The 14,869-nt window shown below is 47.6% G+C and overlaps 1 protein-coding gene across 2 annotated transcripts in view; it reads right to left on the reverse strand.

Moving 5' to 3' along the window:
- GPR176 (G protein-coupled receptor 176) overlaps positions 1-14,869 on the reverse strand; it is a 124,661-nt gene that overhangs the window by 5,190 nt on the left and 104,602 nt on the right. The window contains exon 2 of one of the 2 annotated variants that reach the window (XM_037502192.2): positions 4,348-4,600. In XM_037502192.2, the coding sequence (XP_037358089.2) occupies positions 4,348-4,600 (253 nt within the window). The remainder of the gene's footprint in view (positions 1-4,347; positions 4,601-14,869) is intronic. The other variant, XM_054700477.1, reaches the window with a different exon arrangement.

A 14,869-nucleotide genomic window follows, 5' to 3' on the forward strand; every position in this document is an offset into this window, starting at 1 on the left:
GTAGCACTGTGGTGGAGTCTGGCAGGGGACAAGCTGGGGGAGAATGTTCCAGGCTGAGGAAGATATGATGCAAACACAACATGACCATGGCTGATCAGAGATGGATGGAGCACGATGCAATGTGTTCTAGATCTCTCACTGGGAGGGGAAGAAAAAAGAAAGAAATGCGTAAGTTATGCAGGCTGTCTTTTTTTTTTTTTCCTCTGAAAGCAGCTCCACATTTCTCATCACAACTGTATAAATCCAGTGTGATGGCCCCACACCCACATGTGAATCCATGCCCAAGAGTCCAGTGCCTCCAATCCCTGTTGGCTGACTGGCAGGTAACAAGCCAAGGCTTCATTCATTTCTGGGAAATAGACTGCAATACAGGCACCCAGCTCATTGTAAATAATTTTGTTAGTGTGTACATCTCTAGAAAATGATGCAGGGAGTGTAGGTGGCCTCCCAATTAACTTGCAGTCTTGGTGCCATGAAGCAACTATCTGAGAAAGAAGTAAGAGAAAAGATTGACTTCCCTGCATCTTTAGGCACATCACACTTCCACTTGCAAGGAATAAAATAGGAATTTAGCAGCCTTGTTTTTCCACTAAAAGGACTGCTGGCCTGATTTTTTAATAATAGCAAAAATATAATACATAGGCTGCTATTTAAAAAAAAGAATTTCTTATTTATATGTTTCCTTGCCTAAGCCAAGGGCCCAGAAATAACCCCAGGGCTTCTTTGGTCCCTGGTGATTTTACTCCATTGCAGTGCTTCTAGGTATACCAGCAAACTGTTCAGAATCACGTGTTCCCACTCTTGTCCAATCCTATTCTTAAAAGTCTTACAAGATTCATAGCAACATTATTCACAATAGCAAAACGAAGAAACAAGCAAATACACACAGTGGAAACAACCCAAAAGACCATCCGCTGATGAAAGGATCAATACAAGGTTGCTATCTCCATCCGGTGGAATATGACTCAGCAATAAAAGGGAATGAGGACTGATCCTTGCCCCAACATGGCTGGGCCTCGAAAACATTCTGCTGAGTAAAAGAAGCCGAGCAAAGAAGAATACATGCTGTGTGGGCCACTGACGGGAGATGCTGCAAGGGAAGCACACACAGAGGCGAGAGCCGCGTGTGGTCGCCTGGTTGGGAGTGGAAATGACAAGCGACTATGAGCACAAGGTTTCCTCCAGCACGACGGAAATGTCTGAAAGTCTGACAGCAGTGATGGCTGCACAACTCCGTGAATATACTAAAATGCACTAACTACATTGGGTGCATTTTTATGATACATAAACTGATCTCAATAAAATTCTATTACAGAAAAAAACCATTTCCCAGAGAGAAAAGTCCATCCTCTGGACCAAAGAGTGAAGGCCTCGTGGAGCAGGTAGCACAAGGGGAGGTGGAAGGACATCTGCCGTGAACACAGCATGACACCCGCCGGATGGAGGGAGACTTCTCTGGGTTCTCACTGTTGAAGTCCAGTGCTGTGCAGCGGCACTTCCCGGATATTCAAAGATCTCTTGCTGGGCACAGAACACACGCACTGTCACTGTAAAGCAGGTTTAGCAAACTGGCGTGGCATGGTGCACGTTCAGCTTACTGGAGAGATTTGAGTGGCCCACATCAAATTTTTTTGTTAAATAAATTTTATTTTTATATTCCCCATACAATTGCAACCCCCTGATTTTGACCCCAATCCCTCCCCTCCCCGCCCCTCAACCCCCATAGAGTGTTTCTGGTTCACAGTTTTTTGTTGATTTTGATTTTCACTTTCTTATAGTTATTCATTTTCCTGGTCCCTTATTTAAGTTTTCTAGATTCCTGCTATGAGTGAGACCATCCGGTATTTTTCTTTTTCTTTTTGGCTTATTTCACTGAGCATGATCCCTTCCAGCGCCATCCATGTTGCTGCAAATTGCATGTGTTTATCTTTTTTGAATGCTGAGTAATATTCCATGGTATATATGTACCACATCTTCTTGATCCAGTCATCTATTTTTGGGCATTTGGGCTGTTTCCAAAGCTTAGCTATTGTAAATAGTGCTGCTATAAACATAGGGGTGCAGGTGCTCTTTGGAATTGACCGCATCAAATTTTTTTAATGAAAATTTGTCAACATTAAAAAATGATCAAATTCTAGATACCAGATTTCTCTTTCAAGAGAATAGAAAGTCCTGCCTAAGGGAAGGAGGAGGGAGAGGGATCAGAGGGAGGGAGGGAGAGAGGGAGGAGCCCAGGGAACTGAGGTGATGGTGCACGGGTGTACTGTGGAGGAAAAGTCTATGGGGACTACACCTGAGGTGTGGGGGCAGGCAAATAGGGTATAAAAATGAACAATGATGTAAAAAACAGAAAAAGAAAAAAAAAGAAAAAAACAGAAAATAGAAAGTCCTGCCTAAATACACACAAGGCAACTATTAATTGTAACTGCTGAGGGATGGACCCCTGTGAATAGGAATGCACCCAGCTGGCCAGTGTCCCTGACTTTGTCATCTGTCCCTGTGGATACTGAGTTTCTAGGAAGAAATTTCCAAAGAGCTGGAGTGACTCCTGGCAAGATCTGCAGGCAAAATGATTTCAGACAATATAGTTAAGAAAGAATGTGCCAATCAGAAGGGAAGAGTAGAGAAAGATGAGAAACTTTAATGTGGCCTTTCCAAGCGCAAGTCATAAACGATTCATTTAATTCTTCTCACTGAGAAATCTGAGGCTCAGAAAGGATAAGTCTCTTTGGCGAAAGCTACCCAGTGAGAAAGTAGGTAGAACCTAAAGCCAGACGTCTGGTTCCAGAGTTCCCTCTGCTAACCACAATATCAACAGTTTCTCCTACCGTGCTGGGGGCTAAATGTGCTCTCCAGGCAAATAATCCCACACCAATGACACTCTGCTGCTGATGAAATCAGGGCTCTAGACTGAGAGGCTGAAGCGGCTTCACTGATGGATTTTGCAGTCCATGACTTCATGTCTTGAATGGACAGAGTTTAAAAATTCCAATTTTTCAAAAATGTAGTAAAATTTATTATAGGGTATAAAGTCAGAATAGACAGAGTGTTCCCCTGAGCAACTTTTCCTCTCTGTAAATACTGAACTCAAAAGTACTCATGGACACAAAATCCTTGCTTACTTATTTAATTCTATTTCTAATATGTATATATATTTATTTTATTTATGTACACAAGAGCTGGGTACAGGCCAGAGATGCAGGAGGGTGAGAAGATTCACCAGAGACACAGCGGGGATGTAAATACACTGCTGAGGGGAGCAGTGGGTGAGACAGGAGAGGTCTGCTTCGCCATGTGGGTTGCTCCCTGGCCGGCCGGGGACAGAACTGCTGCAGAGGCGGCAGATTGCTTCATAGTGTGGTGCATAACCACTTGTGCCACCAGGGAGGCCCCTCTAAAAATCTATTTTATACTTTAATTTTTATTGAAGAAACCTTGGTTTATAACATATGTAGGTTTCAGGTGTTCAGACTGTAATTCAACATCTGCTTATACCACATTATCATCACCACCAAAAGTCTGGTTTCTACACACCCCCATGCAACTGATGCCTTTTAGCTGACTTCCCCATACTCCCTCCTTTCCTCTCGGGGAACCACCATTTTGACTTATAACCTAAGAGTTTGTTTTTGTTGTGTGTGTTTGCTTGCTTTGTTTCTGCATTTTCCATATAAGTCACTTATTTCTCATAAAATAAATGTATTATTATACCCCTGTAATCACGAAATACTAGCAGCAAACGGAAAGGCAGGAAGCTGTTGATGAATGAGATCTTTTACACTTTAATAGACTGGAGCAAATTACATATGATGACAGCAGCTAAGATATAAGATTTATTTCCAAATGAACATCCTTTTGACAGAGAATGGAAAGAGAAAACAACAGTCATCATAAAACGCTGGAAATAAGTCCTCCAAGGCATTCTATATTATCTGATCAGAGCTAACTGGTCTATATAATCCTTTGTTAAATAACCACCGAATTGTACCCTGTTCTTCCAGAAATGTCTTCACACTGTATCCAAAAGCCCTAATTGCAGTTATCAACACTAAATCATCTACCCATTTCAATACAAATATCACCAATTCCAACCAAGCTGAAGCTACAGCATGATCCAGTTGCTCTGCTCCAGCATCCTCGTGATGTAAACGCCTCATCGTCACATCTTTCCCAATGGTCCTATTTCTACAGCTGCTGTTAGATCAAACTGTCTTTCATGAGCCCTTTGTTCCAGACATTCATTCTCTTTCTGCTGACCAGAAGCAGACTCAAAAAGCAATGCGTGAGACATTGCTGACCACCATTCGCTAATTTTCCAACACACAGGTATCTGCCATCTGATCTTACCTGTCCAAGGCAATGGCAGGAAAACTGAGGATCGTCACAGAGCAGAAGACTTTGTGCAAAAATTTGACAACCTTGCAGAAGAGCATGGTGTAGATCCACCAGCAACAGTGAGGACTGGTGCTGAGGATGATGTCGAAGGGCACACAGACCAAGCTGGCACAAATCCCCGAGCAGGCCAGGTTTTGAATGAACCTGTTGGTGACAGATTTGAATACGGTTGTGCGGCAAGTTGACCATAACACCATGAAGTTTCCTGGCCAGATACGAAAAAGAATTAACATTTTAAATAAAAAGAAAGAAGACACAAGAAAAGACAGATGGAAAATACAGGTTAAATATGTCAAAACCACACTTGGGGGTGATTTCAAAAGATTTTCTTTACATGGTTATATGTATTGTCGATTTGCATGAAATTAAGTCACATAAATATCAAAAAGTCTGGAAGAGTTTATAGTGGTGAATTTGTTATTTAATTTTAGGCTGACAGTATTATGATGCTGATTTAGCCTCATCTAAATACAAACAATTTGCTAGGTATTACTTAATCTCAGGCAGTATTAATCTCTTGTCAAGTTTGCAAATTGGATCTCCAGTTGCCAAACTCTGCAACAGAAATGACGTGAGCCACAGATTTAAAACTTTCTAGTACCAATATTTTTATAAAGTTCAAAGAAGCAAGTAAATTTGAACACTGTATTTTATTTAACGTAGTATATCCCAACACAATCATTTCAACATGTATTCATCATTTTAGCAGTCTTTATGAAATATGTTTCATTCCTATTTTTGTGCTATCTTTGAAATCTACTTTTTTTTTTTTTAATGGAGAGATGGTGGTGCATAACACTGTATTGGTTTCAGGTGTACATGGAATATATTTTATTTCAATTTGCAGTAGCCACACTTCAACTGCTCAACAGTCACTGCAGCTAGTGGCTACTGTAGATTATACAATTTTAGATTTTTCAGCAGCATTGATACATGGAGTGGTCTTTGATCGGTTGCCTCTTGTGGCTTCCCAAAGCCAGTGTGCTGGTTTTTCTCCCTCCTCCCAACTCTCCCCCCTCTTGCTGTTCCTAGGCTTGCAGGCCCTCCTCCAGCCTCTCTCCACAGCCTTTCTCTCCATTACATTATCTGTTCAGTGGCTTTCCATGGAAATGCTGATCACTCCCACATTCATGTTCCAAAACAGCTTTCTCCTTTCAACTCCAGACTCCAATTTCTAGCTTGATAGCACTGTCTTTAACCCCTGCGCCACCAGGGAGGCTTCATTTTAAAGTAATGTCTAAATTTTAAAATAACAGAAAGTGACAATAAGTAAAGAACAGATTTTAACCAGCCTAACTGTACACCATAAAATCCTACCGTATTTTAATATTCTAATTGCTAGTCAATGCAGGCTATTTCTATTATTCAAAAACATGGTAAACATTATGCAAACAATTAAGTATAAATACAAGCTAACTTTTTCAATTGTTGTTACTGGAAAGATATCAGATCATATACCACTTCACGTCTGGAATAATCGTGTAGACACACTGTGTATTTGGAGATTGTGTTTTGGGATGAGATACGTTGTTGGACGTGGGTATTTACATTTCCAACATCTGGGTCAGTATAGAGACAAGCTAATGATAAAAGAACTTCTTGGCAAACCACTTCTTGCTAAGTGGGGAATGCAGAATGCTTGGCATCTGTAATTGAAGTAATTTGAGAAGACGCATTATATAGACAGAGAAGACATATTACTTAACTTCTACTATTTCATCATTAAGATTATAATTCATTAATCAATTTACACACACAAACACATTATTGTTCCAAATAAGTAAGAATTTAAAAACACTCAAATCGCTAAGTATGATCACAACAATAGTCTGTTCCATTCACTTGTCTTTCAGATATTTGGTGAAATGACTGCAGCCTAGAGCCAAAAAAACTAACACTATCTTTAGTTTTGTTTACTTTAATAAAGAAAGTGTGTTAATGAAAAAGTGCAAGCATAGATAATTAGTAAATAGAAATTAATGCGCTATTGTTATAGGGCAGCCCCGATATTGAACGGGTTGCCTGGCTGTGGGTCCTCACCTGCACGCTTACAAGGGACTTATTAATACTCCACTACAGGCATACACAAAAGGTTAATAAAAGGTTTATTTACAAGGGAAAAGGAAATAAGGAAAATGTACAACTCAGGGAGAAAATAGGGAAATAAAGTCTTTAATGCGTCCTATCCGATCCGCCGACCTGGAAACCCAAAAAGCACTCTCCGAGCTGGCCGGACACTGCGAGCTGGCAGAGAGTCAAAATGGGGGACCCCTCCAGGCCCACGTGTCTGGCTTTATACCAACCTGGCTGCTTAACCCCACCCTCAGGTCCCAGCCACCTTCCCTTTGGTGGTGATGGGATTTGGAGTTCCCAGTGTCTTTGGCTTTGGCCTGGGGTCGGGGTGGAGTCCACAAAGCCTGTATGGAATTAGCTTTAGGACAGCCTTTTCCCCCTAACAAAATTTTGCTTAAAAATCAAGGTAAGTACAGTAAAAGCTAATGTCCTTAAATGAGCATCCCGTAATGTAAATCTAACAACTATTAAAATCATTTTTATTGAAGTGTATCTTTAAATGATCCAACATGAAAAACGACAGCAATATGCTCAAGACCGACTAAGTCTAGTCTATGGAAATAAATGAATTTTGGTCAGTATTTAAAAGCTATTCTGGGACCTCCCCTGGTTGAGAGTTGGGCTGCGAAGCTGCCCGCAGCCTCTGGAGCGCCAGTTGGATATCCAGCTGCTGGCGAGGGTTCCACATGGCGCAACAGACCTCTCCTGCCGCGCCCGCTGCTCCCCTCAGCAGTGTATTTCATCGCTCTGCCTGTTCTGTTCCCCTCTCTGGCTCTGGTGAATTCTCTCACCCTCCCACGTTTCTGACTGTACCCAGTGCTTGTATAAATAAATAAATAAATCTTTTAAAGATAATTAAATAAATAAAAGTTATTCTGGATAATCACAGGAAATAGGAGTTTAAAAATATCTGCATATACTCTATTCTTTCCTGTTTATATCCAAGTTTCATTTAATCTAATTCTCATATTATAAATTATTACACACAATTCCTTTCTTTTTTTTTTTTTTTATAGAGGCATGCTTTTTTATTTATTTATTTTTTGTTTGTTTGTTTCGTTTATACATGCACTGGGTACAGTCAGAAGCGCGGGAGGGTGAGAGAATTCACCAGAGCCAGAGCGGGGAGCAGAGCAGGCAGAAGGACCGAAGCACACTGCTGAGGGGAGCAGAGGGCGGCAGGAGAGGTCTGCGCGCCATGTGGGACCCTCCTCCAGTGGCCGGGGAGCAGCCCAGGATCAAACCGGCGCCGCGGAGGCCGCGGGCAGCTTCGCAACCCAGCGCTCAACCGCCGCGCCACTGGGGAGGCCCCACACAATTCCTTTCTAAAACATCATTCTGATTAAAAAAAATAAACCCTATCACTTACATAATAGGATACATAGGTGTACACAGATAATAGATAGTATAGGATACAAGAACACATTAAATGGTATATAGCATGTTATATGGTAGTATATGGAAAAACGTAGGAGATTGAAAATATTATTGCATTTTATATATGATGTAATAAATAATATCACTAATTTTAACAGGGTATAATATTGCCTAAGTTATAAATCACTTCAGAGGTCTTCAAAAAATACAGTATATAATTCATACTGTTTGTAAACAGTACATTTTAAAATATGCTAACTTACCAACAAATAAATCTTCAATGGATTAGGAAAAATGTATAACAATTTCCATCTTATACTGAAAAAAGATTTTCAAGTAAGCAACTTAGGACTTAGTATCAGAATACAGTGTTTAATCTATTTTTCCCTAATTACCTGAAAAAAATTAACGCACATCAATGTAAGCATTTGTTGGACTAAATTAAAAAATAGTCCAAGGTCATGTTGCTCCTGGGCTTTGGATCAAACTCTTGAACATTTGCCTCAGTGGCTGGTGACAGCTTCATAGCACAGAGACTTAACTCCTGCACCACCAGGGAGGCCCTGAATAATGCAATTCTAAGCCAGAATAAAGTAGGGCTGGATGGGTGAATTCTACCAAAATTTAAAGAAACTTTCTTTTAAAGATTTATTTATTTATGCACACAAGAACTCAGTTACAGGCCACAGGTGCAGGTGGTGAGAGGATTCACCAGAGACAGAGTGGGGAGCAGAAAAGGCAGACTGATTGAAAGCCACTGCTGAGGGAGCAATGGGTGAGTCAGGAATGTTCTGCTGCCCCATGTGGGTCACTTCCCTGGTTGCCTGGGGATGGAACTCCTGCTGCAGAGGCTGCCCAGACCTTTCCAGTGCTGTGCTTAACCCCTCATGCCACCAGGGAGGTCCCACCTTTTTTTTTTTAAAGATTTGTTTATTTTTATACAAGAGCTGGGGTACTGGCCCAAGGTGCAAGAGGGTGAGAGGATTCACCAGAGACAGAGTGGAGAACAGTACAGGAAGACAGACCAAAATACACTGCTGAGGGGAGCAGCGGGCAAGTCAGGAGAGGTCTGTGCGCCATGTGGGTAGCTCCCTGGCCAGCCTGGATCGAACCTGCAGCACTACAGAGGCTACGGACAGCTTCACAGCGCTGGGCTCAGCCCGCTGAGCCACCAGGGAGGCCCCACTTTTGAAGACATTGTACCAATTCTCTACAGCTCTGTCTTTTTGATTGTAGAAGGTATGTACCTTCTACATGAACACTTCATACCTACAGAGGCACACACATACACATTCATGGACAGACTCACATGCACACACTTGCACAGACACAGTGCCACACATGCACATACACCTAAAGAAAACAGTGCAAATACCCAATTACATAGTTATTGATAGCTCTGCTTCACTCTCCTGTTTTTCTGTATTATCACCACGTGACCACTCTGACTTTTCTAAAATTTTCTAAATTTTTTAGTATTTTCACTGCTGGTTATAAGAATTTTAAAGGAGGAACCTCCCCGTTGGCTCAGCAGGTTAAGCGCCACACTGTGAAGCTGTCCACTGCCTCCGCAGTGCCAGTTCAATTCCCGGCCGGCCAGGGAGGGTCCCACATGGCGAGGCAGACCTCTCCTGTCTCACCTGCTGCTCCCCTCAGCAGTGCCTTCGGTCTGTCTGCCTGTTCTTCTCCCTGCTCTGTCTGGTGCATCCTCTCACCCTCCCATGACTCTGGCCTATACCCCAGCTCTTGTATAAAAATTTAAAAAAAGAATTTTAAAGGAAATTGAGCTATGTGATGGCCGATGTGTTGGAAGTGTGGGCGCATTCATAAATGTGAAGCAAACGCAGTCTGTTTCAAACACCAATTTAATGTGTCCCGGGATAGACATTTTAACTAAACAATCCATCAGACTGTCTCCTTCAGGCAGAGAAAGACCATTCAGATGCCTCCACACCCAGGGCCCCGCAGGCAGAGCAGGTCACCTGGAGGTGCCCCCTGCAGTGGGGAGCCAGTGTGTCCATGGTGGCCGCCTCCTTGCGCCTTCTGGGACCTGCATTGGAAGAGAAGAGCCAATAAAGCCCAAACTCAGAGTTACCTGTTGAGGAGGCTCTTTTGTCAGATGGAAACCAGGAGGCCTTACCCAGCTGCCACTAGCTGGCAGGTGAGCGATTCTCCAACTTACAATCTCCGTTTTTAAAAGGGGCCCAATCCAGGGGGACTTGCTACTGTGGATGTCAGTCCCTGATAGCACCACTCAGCCCAAAGAGCTCCTGCATCGTCTGCACCATCCGTGTGCCCAGGAGCCGACAGCAGGGCTCTCTCAGCAAGGGGCAGGGTGGCCCTCATGGGATTGAGCCTAAGATGGGGAAGCAAGGCCCTGGGGTCCCAGCCTCTGGCCCTGGAGCCTCTGGAGGCTCCACCCACATAGCTCCACTCCCATCCCCGGGCCCTGCACCTGTTCAGCTGCCTCAACCCCTCTTTTCCCCCCCTTCACCACTCTGCTCCCCTCCAGGTGCTTCACCAGTCCCGTTGCCCTCCTGGCCCTTCAACTGCTCTGCTCCTTGGACTTCTGTGCTCCCGGACATCTGTTCTCCTTGTCTATGCGCCTCATGCTGCTCCTGGCCCCAGTCCCTGACCCCTCTCTAGAGCCTCGGCCTCCTCTGGTGTGCTCCTGTTCACCACGGACACTGGGTGGGTGTGTGTGGGGGGGGTGAATTCTGTGGAGAGTGGTGGTAATAGTCATAGTCTCTGGCTGCATGAACTCTGTGGTGGTGTTTTCCATGGAACTTCCAAGAAATCGGGGGCCTCGAATTCCCGGATGCTGCAGTAGGTCCTCAGCAGCACTTCCCCGGAACACAGATACAGCAAAATTTTAAAATGGTTTTGATGATTCTTTTAGCTCTGGGCTTGCCACCTCGGCCTGAAATTCGTGTGGACTCTGCATCGTCAGCATTGTGTTCATGGCCCCGTCTTCCTGCAGGGGCCACCACATTGCTGAACGGGAGGTGCCAGCCACTTCAACCTGCAGGCCTTAGATCAGTACTGGAGGGTTTGCGGGCTGGGCTGGTTTTGGACCTGTATTCCTGGTCCCCCTCCAGCTGGGGGCCTGCCAAGGCGGTGGTGATGTGTTTCTTGGGGCCCTCCAGCTGCGGGGTTGTCACCGAGGTGGTGCTGTGCTCTCTGATGGGCTCCAGGCGGCGGCCTGGCAAGGAGATGGTGCTCCTCCCCCAGGCGCCCTCCCGCAGGATCCTGCCCTGGAGGGGATGCTGGGCATCCAGACGTCCTCCATCAGGGGGCCTGACCCAGAGGTGGTGCTGGGCATCCAGGCGTCCCCCATCAGGGGACCTGACCTGGAGGTGGTGCTGGGCTCCTGGGTGTCCTCCGAAGCCAGGCCACCGTGGGCCCCAACAGGACCGAGGGCCTGTGGAAGAAGGCGGGGCCCGGGCCCTCCTCCTCCCGCTGCCTGGAGCGCAGTATCCGGCAGGTCCCCATAACCCCGTCGTATTTTCCCTCCGAAACCGCCCTGGAGATGTCCTCTCTCTGGAATCCCAGGCCCACATGGCTTCCTTCGTGGCCTCCTCGTGGCGGCCGGGGACGGCTGGCTGCAGGGCAGGAGTCCGTTCTCCAGCCCCACCCAGGGGTGCTGGAGGACGCTGTCCAGGGTGCTCCATGTCTGGGGGTTCCACACCATCACCCGCCTCAGGACCCGCCTCAGCAGGTCCCGGCACTGCTCCAAGAGGGAGGCAGGCTCGGGGCAGAAGCCGCTCAGCACCGGCGCCCGCAGCTCCGCAGGGCTGGTCCCCGAGCAGGCAGCTCCCGGTCACCATGTTGCAGGGGATCACCCCCAGGCTCCAGACGTCCGCCGTGGGCCTCTGCAGTCCTGGCGCAGGAAGAGCTCGGGGGGCCGCGAATTCCGGGGTGCCGCAGCAGGTCTGGAGCAGCGCCGCCCGCCCTGGAGCACCGGGCGCTGAGCCCGAAGCCCGCCAGCCCAATGTCCCCGGCGCGCGTCCAGGAGCGGGTTATGTGGTTTCAGGGCCCGGGGCGCGGCTGATGGGCCGGGAGGACCTGACAGAAGATCCCGCGGGCCTCCGTCTCCCCCGGGCGCCCGCGCTCGCCCAGGGGGTCCTCCGGCGTGGACTGCACGACCAGCAGCTCCTCGGCCGCGGTGTCCACCGCCTGGAAGAGCTGCACGATGTTGGGGTGCCGAAGGGCCTTCACGCACCCCCCTCGCGGGCCAGGGACTCCTCGGGCTCGCCGGACTTGGGGATGACCTTGATGGCCACCTCCGCGCCCGGGGGCCCGGGCAGCGCCAGCCTCACCCTGGCGTGGGCGCCGGCCCCCAGCGCGGGCATCGCGGAGCCATCATCCCCCGGCAGACGGGCGCCTCGGACGGCGAGGGTGGCCCCGCACCACTCGCTCGGGCCCTGGGGGTCCAGAGCCCTCCAGCGCCAGCTCTGCCAGCAGATTAACCCGGGTGCTGCTCACCTGTGTTCCCAGGACTCGAAAAGCTGATGAAATGCTACCAGGGCTACCTTAACTCCGCCAGCAACACCAACCATGCTCCCCTACCCGGCGCCACTAATACCAGCTACACTAAATAAATGAAACACACAACCACAAAAATTACCGAGATAAAAGTATAAAAATATGATAAAAACAAACCAATAACAAACTAAGCACTAAAGTTAAGAATAAAACAGAGAATAACAACAAAGACAAAAGGACAGACCACAAGGGAACAACAATTACAAACTAACAACTAAAATAAAAAAATAGACAACAAAGGGAAAAAAGCAACACAAAAAAAAATAACACAAGGGAAATAGGGGAAATAATAAAAGAAAAATTAAAAAATTATAAACTTAAATAAAAAAATAAAATAAAAAATAACAGAAAAATAATAAAACAATAAAGGAAAATAAGAAAAAAACAAAGAAATAACAATAAAATAGATAAAATAAATAAGTAAATAAATAAACAACTAAACCCAAAGAAAACCCAATGAACCAGCACACGGCCTCTCCCTCCAGGTCCACAGTCACTGTCCCAGCTCCCGGCTCTACCCCCACAGCCGCATTCCGGGCAGGGCTCCGGGGGGCTCTGCCGGTGACATCACAGCGGCTCTTTATGGAGTCAGAGCAGAGGCCACAGCCCTCGCAGAGGGGCGCCCCGGGGCTTTTCAGCCTTCACGAAAAAGCAGCTGCCGAGAGGAGTGTGGACAGGACTTACCAGAGACTGAGATTCACCCACTTCAAGAAACCCGTGGACGCCTGCGAGGCCGTTTCCTCTGTGGCGAGAAAACCCGTCCTGGGTTTTGGCTTTTTAAGGGTCTCTCCACACAGTCACTCCCTCAAGCCCTGACGCGTCTCCACAGGACACGACACCATCACCCGACATCATAAACGCCATAATGTTGGCAGCGGGAGACGCAACAAAGTCCGCCCTTCCCATCCTAACACTGAAAACTCTCTGGGACACGGTTCTCCCGTTTGTGCCCATGAGCGGAGTGTGCCCATCGGCCACCTCGCAGGCCACAGGCCGGGGCGGCTCTGGCAGGTCGGCAGGTGCTGTAAAGCTCGGCCTGCAGGTCCCCTCCTCCCCGTGTCTGCTGCTCTCCTGTCTTGCCTGCTGGGGTGAGGGCAGAGCCCCTTCCCTCACCGTCAGGAGTGTCGCCAGCAGCATGACACGCCGTGTGTGTCCGTCACCCCGTGCTGTGGGGACGCCCTCTGACCTCCTCAGAAGGGGCTGGGGGCAGCTGGGGCTGGTCAGCTCCCACCGAGATTTCTGGCTTAGAAAGATCTGCTTCTGGGCCTCGCCGTTGGCGCAGCGGGTTGAGGCCACGCCGTGGAGCTGCCCGCGGCCTCTGTAGCACCAGTTTGATTCCCAGACTGCCAGGAAGATGCCTACATGGCACTGCGGACCTCTCTTGTCTCGCCCGCTGCTCCCCTCAGCACTGTATTTCAGTCAGTCTGCCTGTCCTCCCCACTCTGTCTCTGATGAATCCTCTCACCCTCCCGCACCTCTGGCCTGTACCTCAGTTCTTATATAATTAAATCTTTAAAAAGAAAGAAAGAGAGAGAGAGAGAGAGAAAGAGGAAGGAAAGAAGGTCTGCTTGTTGCTCACACGGGGTTGGGGAGCAGTGGTTTGCAAAGGACAGGTCCAGATGCTGTGACTCTGAGTCCTGCCAGGAATTGCCTGTCTTCTGGAAATGGTGGGTTTGCGTGAAGAATGGGGGTCTGCTGCTGCTCAGGCTGCAGGTTCTTTTCACTGGTCCCCGCCCCCAAGGCCTACCCTGATCATTCACATACAGTATCAGTGGAGGACCAAGTCTCACCTGAGCAGCCTGGAGCACAGCCAGAGCCCCGAAGCTCAGAAGCATTTTGGCTCAGGGGTGTCGGGACTGATATTGCTCCAGCGCCTCATTTCCCAGGTCCAGAGAGCGGAGGGTTTCATTTTTCTCAGGGCGTGAGGACGCACAGGGCAGGTTCCCACTGTCCGTCTCCATGTGGGGAACCTGACCCATCAGTGGCCGTGAGAGGTTCTGCTGCTCCTGAGCTGCACACAGAGCAGGAAGCGCCACTTGCGTTTTGGTTGCTGACTCCAATGCCCATTCCAGTTTTCTCTCAAACCCCCATGGCCACCTCACAGCCATAGATGTCCACCCGCCCCAGCTACTCTGGCCGGAGGGGAGCTGCTGTTCTGCGTCTCTCAGAGGGGGAGTCTCGTGCTCTGTCACCCGCCTGTGTCCATGACCCTTCTCAGCCTTAAGGGACTGCAAAACTCCACGGAAGGCTCCTCATTCTCTCTCGTCGTTGAGAACTGACAATGCACCTACCAGCCTGGGATGGCTGCAAGTCACTGGGCCATGACTGAGGCTCCTCACTGGTTACTCCCGCCTGCCTTAAACATCCACCATCCCGCAACCAGTTGAAGAGTGAGAGTATAAATCACATCATTCGTTTGGTTGCCTCAAGCCTTCCCGTGGCCTTACTGTGCTTGAAACTTCACAAAAACCCCTTCTGA

The sequence above is a fragment of the Talpa occidentalis genome, unplaced genomic scaffold, assembly GCF_014898055.3.
Source record: "Talpa occidentalis isolate TD23 unplaced genomic scaffold, MPIMG_talOcc4v2.1 talOcc4.11, whole genome shotgun sequence".
Classification (NCBI taxonomy): domain Eukaryota; kingdom Metazoa; phylum Chordata; class Mammalia; order Eulipotyphla; family Talpidae; genus Talpa; species Talpa occidentalis.